Below are 15,334 nucleotides of genomic sequence, written 5' to 3'. Positions count from 1 at the left end.
TAAATGGCAGAGAGCTGGAAGTTGTTGTTGAAGATTTGAGATATCCATCGTTGTTCAACTGGTTCATTATTTGTTAGACTCGGATTGATTAAAATGTTTATCATGTCATATTTTCTTTATTAAAGCAGAATAATTGTTATTTTTCTGCAAATCAATCTCATAGAATACTTTGCAGTATTAACACTATACTGCTGTTTTCAGATATGTATAATACAGATATGTTAATATTTCAGTCATGATCACCAAAACAAAAATATACTTTACTCTGCACAGTTAACCTATTAATTCCGTGATCTGATTATTATATCAAATTTTTTATTGATGGAACGCCAATATACAATAGTCAAGATTGAGCCAAAATGGAAATCCCCCCAAAACAGGGAATCTCGCCAACCTTGCTGACTTTTCTAAATTCAACTAGAATGATTGCAAGCATTAAAAGGCAAGCTAAACTTAGTTGAAACTTGCACAGTCACCAGCTGCTCTTTGTCTTGTAACAGACAACAACATATTTTCCTCCACAGACTCTTTCCTCTGTGCGTTAGGAATTTAATTCGGCCCACGGCTACAGTTCAGGATAGGAACTGTTGCTAAGGACACCAACACATATGATGTTTGGCTGTTTGACTCTGATTTGTCTTGGCTGATGCGTTCCTGAAACATAGCTATTAACATACAGCCTTTGTTGATAAGCCAAAGCAAAATTAAGAATCTCCCTACTGGGCGATTGTTGAATCACTTACGTGTGTGTTCAGACAGTGAGCTTACGTTGTGGATAATAACAATCTAATGATGTCAGTTTTATTTATAAAAACAAAATTATCAGCCAGGCTCTCCTATATCTGCTAAGTCAAATTGCGCTACATTTTCTACGAACAAGACTCTGTGGAATTACCTTAACTTAGTAAACTTCTAAAATAACAATGTACTGCTGAACAGTGCACAGATGATCCATATGGTTCATTCATGAAGAATAGTATCAAACACAAACTTTCATCTTGTCATCTCTGTCTCTTTGCCTGCAGGCTAATCACCTACATTAACTCATTCTACACTTGAGTTGCTTTCAAATATTCAAATGATGGAAAAAAATTGTAAAATATAAACACTTTCCAGTGTGTGTCCAACGGAAATTCCGATTTATTTACGTTAGTTTTTTTTGCTTATTGAATAATTGTTTATCTTGATTATGGAATCTTGTGTGGCATCCTTTAAGCTTTTAACAATACTGTGAATATGAAACTGTAAGAGACAAGAAGAGAAAGGGCAGGGAACAATGCCTCGCATCCGCGTTCCTGCCTGATGTCAGTTATTAAACATCTTTTTACCATTGTACCCTACTGTGATAGACAAAGTTGAAAATGGGTTTAATTGATTGCCAGATTTACTTCTGGGTTACAATTGACCTAAAGGCTCCATGTTATTGTTTTTGTAAATAATACATTTCCTTCAAGTATACTTTACATCTTTCTGTACTTTTCTTTGGTGCAGATTGAGAACTACATCAAAGAGAGCATGAAGGTGGAGATGGCTCAATTGCAGCAGAGCGCCGTCCACAATCACACTGCAGCCATGTTGGAAATGGGAACCAACCTTCTTTCTCAGACGGCTGAACAGACGCGCAAGCTGACTGACGTTGAGACGCAGGTAACACTTTTAAAACAGACACTTGCACTAAGGCTCACAAACATGTTGATGTGCCCCCATTCAATTCGCTCTTTATGTCTTTCTCTTGCACACACACGCTGAGAGGATCCATCCTATGCGTCATTAACTCAACAATTCTACAATTCACTGCCCCCAAAAGGTTACAGAGCACTGGCCAAACACAATACTGATGCTATGTAAATGCCAAACCCTCCTGTGACTTATTTGGCTCAGTTTCCTTTTAGTGTTTATATGGAGGATTTTGAGTGGGAGGTGATGGAAAGTTGTGAAGTTAGCGTTGGGTAATTTTTGCTAAAGCACTACAAAGATAACTGTTTGCAAAGTTAAAAAATATAATCATAGCAGAGATGAAAATCTCCTAAGTATAACCATGTGTTTGGGGAACACTTGACAAATGAAAACAAAGTTGATGGTTTCTATGTGCAGTGTGTTTTTCCAGTGTCTAAAAAGCCTTAAATACAGCCCTGCCTTTTTTGTTTCTCTTTAGGGTTTGGTGCACATGAGCAAGATATTAGCTAGTATTATTGCACATACTATGTATAGAGGCATTCTATAATCTACTGTATATATCTGTGCATTTCTTATCATGGAAGGTTCTGAATCAGACATCGAGGCTCGAGATCCAGCTGCTGGAAAATTCTCTTTCCACTAACAAGTTGGAGAAAGAGTTAATGCTCCAGACCAATGAGATCAGCAAGCTGCATGACAAGAACAGGTAAACAGACAGCGCTTTGAGCAAACAACACACACACACACACGCACGCACGCACGCACGCACGCACGCACGCACGCACGCACGCGCACACACACACACACACACACACACACACACACACTAAATACCATCAATTCTGCAGGAGGAAGGAAATAAAGATGATACATCGACACACAGAGAGCCGTTCTCTACTGCTGTTCTCGGCTGGATTGTGTAAACAAAATCAAAAGCTTGCTACCAGCTTTCATTGACTACCACATAGTTTGACCATTTTGCAAAACAATATTCAGTTGTATATACAATATCATAATGGGGAGTTTGCATTTTCTATTTCAATAGATCAGTTCAAAATGCATGATGCTTTCCATGTTAGGCCCATTGTGCATTTCTTGCAAAGTCATGCAATTTAAAATGTTGCTTTTGGATTTAATGTCTCCAAATCTTGATTGGTGCTGTGGGATTGTCTAAGATTATATAATGTTTAAAAGGGTTTGGTCCCCATCTCTCATTGCAGTATCCATAGAGACTTAATGCAATCACTTTGGAAGAAAATGAAAACATAGCCTCTGGTGATACTGTTTTTTTAGTTATCCCTAAGCCATATTGAGATAGATTCCTGAGGGGACATTTTCGTAAGCTTCAGCAATTATGACATTATTTCATTTTGTGTGTGTAGTCTGTCATTTTTCCTTTACCAAATCTATAATAGTGGATCATATAACATATGATCAGTTGATGAATTTGATGTCAGCTTGTACCATCTTTCAGGAATTGGATTGTACGCTGGTGATTCTCAGATACTGAACAGCTTGTTCATTTACCTCAAGTGAATCCCAAAGTATATGATGAACGTATATGTTTATATTCTGTGGGGCACACATAGCAACCAATCCTCAGACAACATCACTTTCTGAAGTCTTAAGCTAAATTCATGTTTTCTTTTCCCATATTGCTCATTGGGAAATGGTTTAAGTGAAGGGTGTATATCACCACCTATTGATATTTATTACTCGGTGTTTATCACAAAATAACAGCAGGAAGCAACAAGGGCGAAAGAGGGATTCAGCTGATACATAATCAGTGAGTAACTGGTAATATAACAAGTTGCAAAGCAATCTTAAATCCGCACGAAGAAATCTCATTCCAGCGGATCTGGATGCCCTGAAGGACCATAATAATTGGCAATTTAGCTATCTTATAAACAAACTTTTCATCCTGTTTTTCTTTCCGCAGCCTCTTGGAGCAGAAGATGTTCGAGATGGAGACGCGACACAGGGAAGAGCTGGATACCCTGAAGCAGGAGAAGGGGAGTCTCCAGGTCCTGGTGGGGAGGCAGAGCGGGGTTATCGGGGAACTAGAAGCCCAACTAAACCGGGCCTCAGGAAATGGCACGGCCCTGCAGAGACAGCAGCAGGAGATGATGGATACCGTCCATAACCTGCTCAACCTCTGCAACAAAGATGGAGGTAAGCCAACTGGAATCAAAGGGTCACATGCAAAGAAGTTTGGAATCTTTGTTATAAATATGCTCTTACAAAATGGCCATCGCATTACGAGCATTGGCAGTTTTATTGTGCTAAAACCAAAAAGCCAGGTAGCTGAGCATGGCCACTGATCCCAGCATCTCAAAGAGGGACCAATCAGGGAAATACTGGAATGGATAGATGCTGACAATAAGCCTTGGTACTGTGTTTTGAAGTTAAACTGAGTGAAAAGAAGAAATCTTTGACAACCTGGACATGAGGAAAGGACCTACTGACTGTTTTGCCTTCTTCTCACCTAAAATATATTGTATGTTTGATTACATTGAATACTTTATCGAGACATTCATGGTCCCCAGAGGATAAAGCTTACTGACTTTGGTGATCTTCTCACTTTTTCACTTTGCGCCCCCATGGCATTTGTGGTTTAGAGTTTGCTGTCCATTACATGAATCAGCGTGAAATTTAGTCACCACAGGCAAGGAGTAGTTCGGTTTTTCACTACTTTTTGGAGGACACATTCCACATGTTCATATCGAGCCTTCGCATACAGTTTCTGATGAAGAAATGTGCGTCAATGTGCGTCACATGGACCCAGAAGTACTGAGTTTTGGAAGTATAAGACAAAGTACAAATGGTCTGGTTCTACTTTGAAACCCTGAGGCAAATCAAGAATATCCCCTGTGCACTGGGTTGGTCAAACCGAGCGTAGAAAGGTTTATGTTTATGTTTCAGCAGAGGAGAAGGCTTGTCAGTAATCTGTTGATTGGTTTTAGTCTGATCCAAAGTTTGTCTACCCCCACAAGCAATGACCGAAACACAAGAAAATGCCTATTGACCCTTGCCAGACCACAATGTGAAAAGCTACATTTGTGGATTGGCTGATCAAGGCTATAACTATAAAGCAGCTTTTGTTTTTCCCACTAACTTCCTCTGGTCAGCTACAACATCTTTGATTTTACAATCCTCATGAAATCACGATGACACCAGTTCTATAAACCTTACCCCATACTGAGAGACACGGGGATGCGATGGCTATTAAACCCTGCATCACTGAGAGCAGCATGAAGAAAGAAACACGGTTCTTATTGTAACCTGATGTGCTCCTCTTAAAGAGCATTGGTGCCTCTCATGAACCAGCATGTAACAGTTGCTCTTCTTTTTTTGTTGTTGCAACAATCACTTTTCATGCTTAACTTCCTAAAGTCTGAGAACACTGCTTCTCTGAAACGTCAAGCATTACTCTGGTTATGAAGTATTAGGGTTATGTTAGTCCTCTGAGTCTCTCCCTTCTGTTAACAGAGACCAGGGATTTCCCTTTTGGCCCTTCTTTTGACCCTGCAGGAATTCAACCTCTCTTGTTCGGTCAAATGCAGTGAACTCATTTACCCCTTTTTAAGCCGGTTAAAGGCCGAACCAACTTGATCCTAACATTGGCCTTCAACCCCTTTGGTCACAGGAGATTTGACATGAATTCTGTGTCGGGGGATCGGTTGCAACTTCATTTCCATTTGTGGACTTCCTTCACAGACGCCTCGAGACCTCACAGTGCTTCTTGAGGTTTCCCGTCAGACAGGAAGCAACAAGGATATGAAGGGATGTAGGAGTCATGATTGGATAACTACTAGACATGATTAACACATGCTTTGTATTCATCATGCTGCTCCCTTTCATTATTTTAATGTTCCGTGCAGTAGAGGTCACGGGCGGCCTCCACTCACACTCCATGTGTTTAGTCTGGATTTGTGTATGTGGCGTTTAATTACCAGAGGTCTTTTGAAACCTTTTTGGCCGTGATCTTCATGTTAAGATTCAAGTGTTTGAATTGTACTGGCCTTGTAATCTGCCAAGTTTCTTTATTTTGCCACCTTTTTATGCTACTTTTATTATCAGTAGGGTCAGTAGGGCAGGGCACCACAGCGCGTCCCACTGTCTGTGATTGGTGGTTACCTTAATGAGAAGCGATAGAAATGGAATGTTGTCACCGCCGCTCTGTGGTTGGTCCTTTCCTCTTCCATGGTGGCGTTGAAGGTTGAGGAGGGCCGGCGGGTCAGAGGTCTCCCCTTTCTTCACCCCAGCCTGAATAAGTCAAACTGAAATAGCTCCCCGGGGACATCCCGTCCAAAGGAGGTGAAGGAGTAGGTAGATCTCACCGATCATGGGACCAACTGCCACTGCTTTTCGAAAACTTTTAAAACACAGTAGCAACAGAGCTTTTTTTTGTTTGAGAAACGGATCGGTGTTTTCATTTGCGGAAACGGTTAGCATTTCATGCCATCGAGTGGCGTCTGCTTGCGTAAGTCTTTGTTTTGAAACCTGAGCCTGAGTATTTCCTTTTTTAAAGCCTGAACTGAAATCGTCTTTGACTTTGCTTGGGGGAAGATGACATATTTAGAAAAGGGAGTTTAACATTAAATGTTCATAAATGTATTTCTTCCCCAGCTGCCATTTGTGGCTTCCCTAAAATCAAAGTTTCCAATCTTTTCTTCAACCGTTGCAGTGCAAACTGTGCCCTTTTAAGATTTGTTGATGTGGCCAGATGCGTCAGTGGAGCTCTTGTTTAGGTTGTAATCATTACCCAAACCTCATTAGGGTGCAATGAGCCACACACTGTGATTAACGATAATTGTCCTCAGCTTTGGAACACTGTACACATTTCTGGCTGCTTAATATGATTTTGTTTTACAGTGTTCTATTATCCCACTAAATGCAAAACATTCATCATTTTTACAGCAGCTTACTCGAAGTCAAAAACAGTGGAATTATCTTGGGTTTCCACTCAAAGCTCAAATGGCATTTATGTGTTGTAATGCCTAAACACGACAGTATGGTAAACCACTTCATTAGACGTCACTTTACGAACCAAACCTAATTTTTGAATGCTGCACATGATTATTTTTATGCTTCACTGACCAGCAGAATGAGCCGACACGTATTGTTGCAAAGACCCTGTAAAGTGTGCAGTTATTGCGAGTCACCTGAGTGACCTTTACAAAACCTTTATTTTCACAGAGGGAATTAGACTGTTTTATCATATGTTGCATTTTCACACGTCTCTGAAAACTATTAAATGGAGCAATTTGTTTTGCCAATTAAATTGTAAAAATCAATTTCCAAATGATGTTATAATTCCTTATAAATGTTTTTGCTAATGCAAAGTAGTTTTACTTGAGTGATTGGTTGCTTCAGCAGGATATGGGAAGAAAAAGGAAGTATGATTTCTATTAATAAACAAATATAGCTTGAAAGTCATGAATTGTGCCTCACTACCCAGCCTTTTTACACAACAACCATAATCATCTTCCCATACAGTAGGAAACAAGCACTGCACATCATTGTTGTGAAGTTTACTGTGGGAATGTGCTATAATATAATATTGTTTCGCAGCCTTCATATATGAATACACAGGAGACATTTGCTGGATTTTGTTTGGAATCACTTAAACTCTCAGCAGCATTCAGAGACTGATTGTAGTCACATGGGAGCAGTGATGTCGATGGCAGTCCATTAGGCTCCATTACTCACTCTCCTTAGTTTGAGTATTTGGGCTCATTTGGCAAGGGTACTGATTTATGCAAACACCCAAGCCCTGCTGGTCTTTTCACATGAACCCCCTACTGAATACGAGTCCCCACTGAACCACAAAATAGTTTTCTGTAAATAAATATTGGGACATAAATAATATTTGTAGAGCTGGGTAGCAAGCTGTTCAAGGGAGCCGCTCCTACACTTGCGCATGGAGTCCCTCTGCTAATTGTCTTCCTCTCACCGAGGGGGATCTCAAAGCAATTGTGAAATGATTGTCCCCACTGTTACAGATCCAATGCCAGAAAGTTCCCCTCTGTCAATGATCTCTGTGGCCCCTAGAACATGCCCTGCTGTCTGCCGGCTTGGGGTAAATTACCGCCTGACAGGGCCGCACTTTGTTGAATTAGAGTCTGGAGCGTGAGGGCCCACTCTGTCAACCCGTCACAGCAGGAGATTCATGTCGCAGACACTCAATACTTTGTCAAAATGCTCAGATTGTACACCCAAATGAGCGCCCTGCTTCCACTGGGATGTCCTGCACTGAGAAGGGGGGATCAAAGCGAAGGCAAAGGATCGCTGACACATTTCGCTTTGCCCTCACATCTTCTTTGACTCAACCATTTTTAACCTTAAAAACAATGATGTGAAAATTGAGATGAACCCCTTGGATGGGAGTAGGACGAAAGAGAGAGGGGGGAAAACAAGGGAAATCGGAAGGAATTTCCATCAATATAACAAGGGCTAAATATAAACCACTTGTTATAACAGGAACTTGAAATGTATAGCTTGTAGTATTTGTTCCTTACCCCCATGCTTGGTTTGAAAATAGTGCCGCCATAATTATCTACAGATGGATATGGATGCAGCTGGTCAAAGTCTGAGGCCCTTTGTCTCAAAAGTGGGAGATCATCCAGTTGGTGAAACGTTTTTTTTCTCACTAATAAGTTAGTTGCCCTCAGATTTGATCTGGCCGTTACGAGATACTCGCAGTGAGACCTTAACAATTAGCTTCTGCCTCAGACTCCTTATTGTTTGTCCTCTGAAATGTTCAGATCTGAAATATGATAAATTGACTTGTTAAGGGTTCACTTGCAATTTGTGATTTCATAAAACATTATAGAACTATGATTTCCATACTTGTCTGACAGAAGAGGTTGTATGCAGGGTAACAGTTTTTAATTGCATGTATTTTTTCCTTTTTTTCAGTGCTATTCCTGTGTCTGTATCCTGTGTATGAAGGGCTTTTTTGAGCCCTTCTTTTATCATAAAATATTCTATAACATCTAAGCTTTGTCATCCTGTCAATCAAAATCTAATGTTTCTGATAGACAGCTGGCATGTTCTATTCCAAAGTGGCTTTAAAGAACAGTTTGACATTTGACGGCAGAGAAAGCATGAGCATGTTTCCTTAAATGTGACCTTTAAATAAAGCTCCAAAAACAACTGTTCAGTGGCTCAATAACTATTTATTTGAGCTTGATTTGTATTCATAGAACTTTAAGTAGTGTGACACAGTGTCCCTTTTTGCTTATGTACCCACAGTTGTGCCTAATAGCACAAAGGTTGTTGACGAGGAGAAGAAGTTTCGAGACTGTGCAGACCTCCACAAGGCTGGCTTCCATAGGAATGGAGTCTACAACATCCAGATCAACCCTCAGGAGACCAAAAAGGTGAGAAGCCTCAATATCAGCCAACGATGCACTCTAAAGTGAAATCATCTGCCTTTTCATCACTTGTGGGTTCATTGTTCATCAGTGTTTTATAAGGATTAGGAATACCCAGAGCTGAAAATACACTTGGCAGCTCTGTGATTGCACACGTTTAGCAGGTGGTTGTGAAACAGGACACTGAGCTGATCAGGATGGTTACACGTGTGTGTAGAAGTGTGTTCTTAACCTCCAAGCAATGCTTACATATTCTTGGGAGTGATGATTCATTCAGTGAAGAGGTCGGCAGAAGGTTTGTATGTTTGGGTTTCTGTCTCAAAGTCAAACTAGGTGCTGCTGAGCTAATCGGAGACATTTTATTCTACTTTTTGTGTCAGGGAAATTATAATGTTGTGTATTGTGAAAACAAGCTTCATGCCTCTGTGTGGACGTTTCCGGCAGCAGTTTACTAGCTTACCTTTCACTATTATATCTCATTGGAGTTAGTTAGTCTAGCTTGATCACGTTAGCACTGACTCACACTAGATGTTACTTTTCGTTCATGTTTCTTCAACACCTGCCGAGTCATTGGCAGCGCCAGGGTACTCAGCATTGTTTTTGTCCCACATTATATTTAAGTAAGTAATGACTAAGTTGTGCTTGTATACCATGAATGATGAGCTAGTCTTGGGGGAGGAAATTCTGTCAAGGGTACTTCCTTAATTATACCCAGGCTGTGTTAATGTGTGTTCAGCTATGTGGGCTGGCAGATGTGAGAGACCTTCTCCACTCCACCCGGGGTCTCCTCAAAACAAAGAGCAACACAGCAGATAGAGCGCCAGCGATGCATTATCGGCTTGCACACACTGAGGTCCAAGGTTAAGGGCCACATTACACCCAGGAACCCCTCTTTGATCCTGCAGAAACATGGCCGCCTGATGAGGAACATCTCTGGGGAGTTGGTGAGGGATAAGCAGACGCTGATTAAGTTTGAAGAGGACACAGATACGACACATTCCCAAAGATGATTCATCGTCAAAGCTGGGAAGAGGCGTGTCTGAAACCAAATCTTTGTCCAAATGAGCCTTCATTGTTTGTTAATGCCGTTGAGAGTCACATTTAAATCTCAAGCCAACAGCTTGTTAGTTAAATCTCTTCTGAATCCAGAAACAAATATACAAAGACCTATGTATGCTTTTGTTCCAATACCCTAATACACTTTTCCCACCCTCCTTTGCTCTCTCTTTTCCACTGTGTAGGTGTATTGCAACATGGAGACAGCTGGTGGTGGATGGACGGTCATCCAGCGCAGAGAAGACGGCAGTGTGGACTTTCAGAGAACGTGGAAGGAGTACAAGATGGTAAGATGAGACTAAGGTGTGCACTCATCCGTATCCATTAAAGCAAGACGATAATGGTGGTCCTTAAGACAAGGCAACACGCAGACAACGTAAGGAGAATGCACAAATCCATATCAATGAATACAAAAACTGCGCAATGAGCTAAAGATCCTGTTTCTAAAATATGCTTCTGCAGGGGATGATGACAAATAACGTGTGCTTTTTGGACCCAATTGAACATGCTGAAAACTAAGAGGCAGGATGTCATTCCTCCTCGGCAGTAGCTCGCCGTCGTTTTTTGTACTGGCAGTATTGCCAGGGGTATCTGAGATTTGCTCCGCTTCTCAGCCGAGGCTTCAGTGACATGCTGTTATTCTTCCTCTTTTCAACAGGAAATGATTACCTAAATCTGCAAACAACCCATTTGTTTAGTCTCCATAGCGCTGTGCCAGCTGTTTCATCTGTTTGTCATCAAGGAGAGATCTATGCATATTTGCATTAACGGTGTTAACATTTCCGAACCTAAGCTGTGTTTAGACGGTAAATTGGATTTATTATTGCTGGCAGTTGCATTGCTTGTGTTTGCTGAGTAAGGCACCTGTGTGTACCTTTCAAAAGCTGTCAGTTTATTGTCAAAAGGAGTATGTTTATTCCATCCTCTGTAATCTGCTTTATGTTACTGGTTTAAAATATTTCCCCTGTCTCCGCTTTTATTGATGAACAATTTAACAGTCAATGGGAAAGGATTTCAAAGAGCCTGTGGGACATTATAAGCCAAATAACTCTTAAGTTGGATCAAATAAAAGCACTTACACGGAACTAAGCAATGGTGGAAGGATTGTGCGTAAAAAAGGAACACACTGAATGATGATAATAAGTCAAAGGGACAAAGCAGAAAAAAAATAAGGAAATGTGAGACCTAAAAAGTAAGCACCATAGAGAAAGACGTGGAAGCCTTCCAGCTCCGAACAGGTGTCGTAGAGAGCATGGAGTGCATTTCAGTACATGAGGGCAAACTCATGGACCTTGGCCGAAATATACAGTGCTGATCTAACAGCTTAGCATTACTGTTCCTCTCCTTGAAACGCCTGGAGGTGATCGGTGGTGTTTTATTGTGTTATTAATTTTCTCATTGTTGGTCTCCAGAGGCCTGCGCTTGCAGATTTAAAGTACTTGGAGGATTTGTAAATCTTTCAGTAACAACTGACATGTTTCTTTGTGGGGCCATGGAGAGAATTTTGGCAACAGGGATGTCGTGCAAATGTTAAAATGAGATTTTAACACCATCAAATGTTTTTCCATTTCATTACCAGGGGACACAGGTCACAGGAGACCTTGCAAATTACATTCTCAACTCACTCTTTCATCTTATCAGCATGTGAAAATGGTGTTTGTACAGCAGTTTGTCCTAACCACTGCTCTACAAGCACCCCAGGGAGTAGGTGGGAAGCTCAGTAAGCTGTCCATCAACCTGGATCTGTTGTAACACATTAACATTACACTTGGCAAGTTATCACGTGTGCCGATGATACTTGTATGAAGTAAAAAATGTACATTGAAAAGTTTGCTTAATTACATTACGGTTGAACCACGATCTGGTTTGTTTCTTAAACATTTTTTTTGGATGGGTCAAACTTTTGAACTATGCATTTAAATAAAGGGCAGTGCCGAGGAGATTCAGACTGTCATGTCTAAAAAAAAAAAGAAAAAAAAGGCCGCAAATGTAGAAACTGATAAAAGAAAGTAATAGGAATAAACAATTTAAATGGTTAACTCAAAGTAACGCATTCTGTCACTTCAGGTAGTATCATGCAAACTTGACCAAAACCACCTAAACATTGACAATTCAATGGTCTTAAAAAAAGATTGTATTGGTAAATATAATTCCATATGTTAAAATGTATGTACATTCAATTATAATCCATTGACAATACCAGAGGTCATCTGATAGGGCCGCTTTGAAGGTATGTTGGACAGAAAAGGTCTATTGTTGGAGAGGATTGGACTCTCTGTTATGTTACTTTAGCTTTGTGTATGCAACAGTTGCTCAATGATTACAATTACCTTTCCAGACAGAGTGTAACTGAAAAGCAACCCAAAGCGATCAGTCCAACAATGTGACTAACCTTCTCCTCATCTTTTCTGAGCTGAGTGATATAGATCAGGTTTGCGTGTCATGGATAGTGAAGAACCGGAACAATATAAAGAAGAGCTGTCAACAGGTTCTTCTCCTGCCAGAGTTATTGAAAAATAACCATGGTCCCATTATGAGCTGAAAGACAGTCAGAGGGGAACATCCCATCAGGAGTGAGATCAATTCTAGATAGAAAGAGAAAAAAGGAGAGAAGCCGGTAATGGACCCCAGTCACTTTTTCTTCCACCCACTCGCAGGACATGCCTCAGGCTTGAGGAATGCCCCATATTTACTTTCTCTCCTTCCAATTCCTCATCACCACACATGCTCAGCACAAACAGACTTCTCCCTGACTTTGCCTCCCTAGCCCATGTCACCCCCCCTTTCCTAATCTTTAATAGAGCGGTCCAGACTGTCCTGTCAGAGCTGTAATGTCATCCTGCTTTGTGATATTCCCCTCCGCAATCCAATGCTCTCGCTGCTGTCAAGCACTTTGCCTGTGACCGGGAGCAACTCTGATCGAATACAAATTTGTAAAGTTGTTTGAAGGAGTGTAGTAGTATTTAAATAGTAATGAGTTTAGCATGTGGGACTTGAGTGGAATACAGAATTGGAAAAAGGTGTGCGTCTACTTCAGCTGGTACCAATTTCGGCACTTTTATAGGTACGTTAGACTATCCATATCGAGGACAAAGCCAAAAGCAAGCTTTAAAATAGTTGCATAAAATACTGTATGTTAATATATACAATATGACAAATGTGTGGCTTTGTCACTGACATCTGGATAAACAAAAAAGAATGCTTGGATAAAAAAATAATATTTATGAAGTACAGAAAGAGTTCTGCTGGTGGATAAACACCCACATTATTAGCATTTTGTATTTTTTCTGATTGGCAAAAATAGATCGATCAATAAATGAGGAAATTCCTTCCCATCCATTCCACAGTGGAGATTTTATCATTCTAGGAAAAGAGGGGACATGGCAAAGAATAATCTCAAATCTATGATTTACAAAAAGGGTTTTCACTGCTTTTTCCACACTGATGTTATCATGTTTCTCTTTGTACATTGCAGGGCTTTGGGAGCTTGTCTGCAGAGCACTGGTTGGGGAACGAGTATGTTTACCAGTTGACCCGCCAGAGGCAGTATGCCCTCCGCGTCGAACTGACAGATTGGGAGACGGACGGAACCAGGCCTTCTCACTATACGACCGTTTCCAATCGGCAGTGAGAAACAAAACTACAGGTAATGCTGCTGATGTTGCTACTGATAGACATAGATTTGACCAGGAAACACACAGACTGCCAGATCTTTTGGTCTTTTGTACAGCTTTTCACGTTGGCTGATAAATATACTTGTGTTTGAACTCCTATTTGGACCACATTTTACAGTGATACAGATTGTCAAGCTGAAATCTGTTAAGTCAGCTGCAGAAAGAAAATGTGTGAAGCTAATTGCATGGTTCTATTGATGGCAATGTTGTCCACTACTTTGATTCAGACTGAACTATTCACCACGGTTTGATGAATCTTCCATGACATCTGGCACAAACCTCCCTGTCAACCACTGTATCATTTATACAAACACCTTGGGGATCTCTTAATCTTTAATCCAGAACCATCTTTAGCCTTGATTACTGCATATCGGAAGATTGTGTAGCAGTGTCTTCAGCATATGTAACTAATAGGATGAAGGAAGGAGGAAAGGAGTTGTATAATTGAGCTCATCCAGACACTTCGATCATGTTGATCTTGTTATGCAAGTCTGTGGCGAGGTTTTCTTCTCATCGCAATTCCTTCCAAACCAAATCTTAGCTTGTCATCTTCTCCACATTACAAAGTTTCCTTTGATTGACGCTTTGTCCCAGTGTGTTGCAGGGGCGAAGGTTTCTGTTTTCATTTGAGGGGGTTAATGATAACAGGCCTCAAACTATGGCAGATGCTTGGCCCTCTCAGAATGTGGAAAACTGTTGCAAATTCCCAGTTCCAAGCAATTGCTGGCTTCACAGGAGAAGGTTCTGACATCTCCAATTGTGCAGCTTTCACTTGAAGGCTGCTCCTCTCTGATAAGAGGTCCCTTAAGTTGCGAAATGTCTTGCGTCCAGCTTTGAATGAGGAAAGAGATGCAGCTAAAAGCATTTACCTCAACCCTCCAATGGCCTTGCACCCAAGTGTTTCCCTTCAGCTGGGAGGGGGGGGGGGGGGGGGACGTCAGGCTTGTTACCATAGCTAATTTTCTGAATTGTCTTGCGATGACAGGAGTCTCCATTTACAAGGTTTCTGTTGGATGAGCTCGTACGTGGAGTGGGCTTTGTGGTTTCCTCTGAGGACTAAAGAAATGGATTTCAATCAAGCGGAAGAGATCAAGATGTTTTTTTCTTTGGACTTTAACAGAGTTGAGGTTTTGTTTGACCACAATGTTGGACTCCATCTCTTGTTGCTGTACCTTTTTTTTCAGTCAAAATGTCAGGCTCTGGTTTAGAAGTATTTAAGAAGAAGTTTAAAGTATATCTTTTGTATATCCCTTTCACACACTCCTGCACATTAATATCTGCTTTAAAAGTCATCCTTTCCTGTCTTCTCACATATATTTAATAACCCATATTTGATATTCTGTTCTTGCATTAGAGAAAAGAACAATTCTTATTTTGCAGATGCAGCAGGCAAAGAGCAACCCTGGCCCTTTTTATTCAGGCTTATACTGTTTGGAAATCCAATCCGCACACAGATTTCTATAAATAGATTTTCTCTTGAAAAATAGTTGTGGCATGATCATCACACGATGCTCCTCTAAAACACAGCCAAAACAAACCAGCGCAGCC

The 15,334-nt window shown here is 40.8% G+C and overlaps 1 protein-coding gene across 1 annotated transcript in view; it reads left to right on the top strand.

Moving 5' to 3' along the window:
- angpt1 (angiopoietin 1) overlaps window positions 1-15,334 on the top strand; it is a 54,153-nt gene that overhangs the window by 24,396 nt on the left and 14,423 nt on the right. Inside the window, 8 exon segments of the mRNA XM_079654263.1 lie at window positions 1,492-1,647; window positions 2,262-2,383; window positions 3,617-3,849; window positions 8,935-9,062; window positions 10,298-10,399; window positions 13,588-13,689; window positions 13,692-13,728; window positions 13,731-13,758. Coding sequence (XP_079510389.1) covers window positions 1,492-1,647; window positions 2,262-2,383; window positions 3,617-3,849; window positions 8,935-9,062; window positions 10,298-10,399; window positions 13,588-13,689; window positions 13,692-13,728; window positions 13,731-13,758 — 908 coding nt within the window.

This window comes from Notothenia rossii (genome assembly GCF_949606895.1).
Source record: "Notothenia rossii genome assembly, chromosome: 10".
NCBI classification, from domain to species: Eukaryota; Metazoa; Chordata; class Actinopteri; order Perciformes; family Nototheniidae; genus Notothenia; species Notothenia rossii.
Note: the sequence above shows the minus strand (reverse complement) of the source record. Positions and strands in the feature narration are given on the sequence as shown.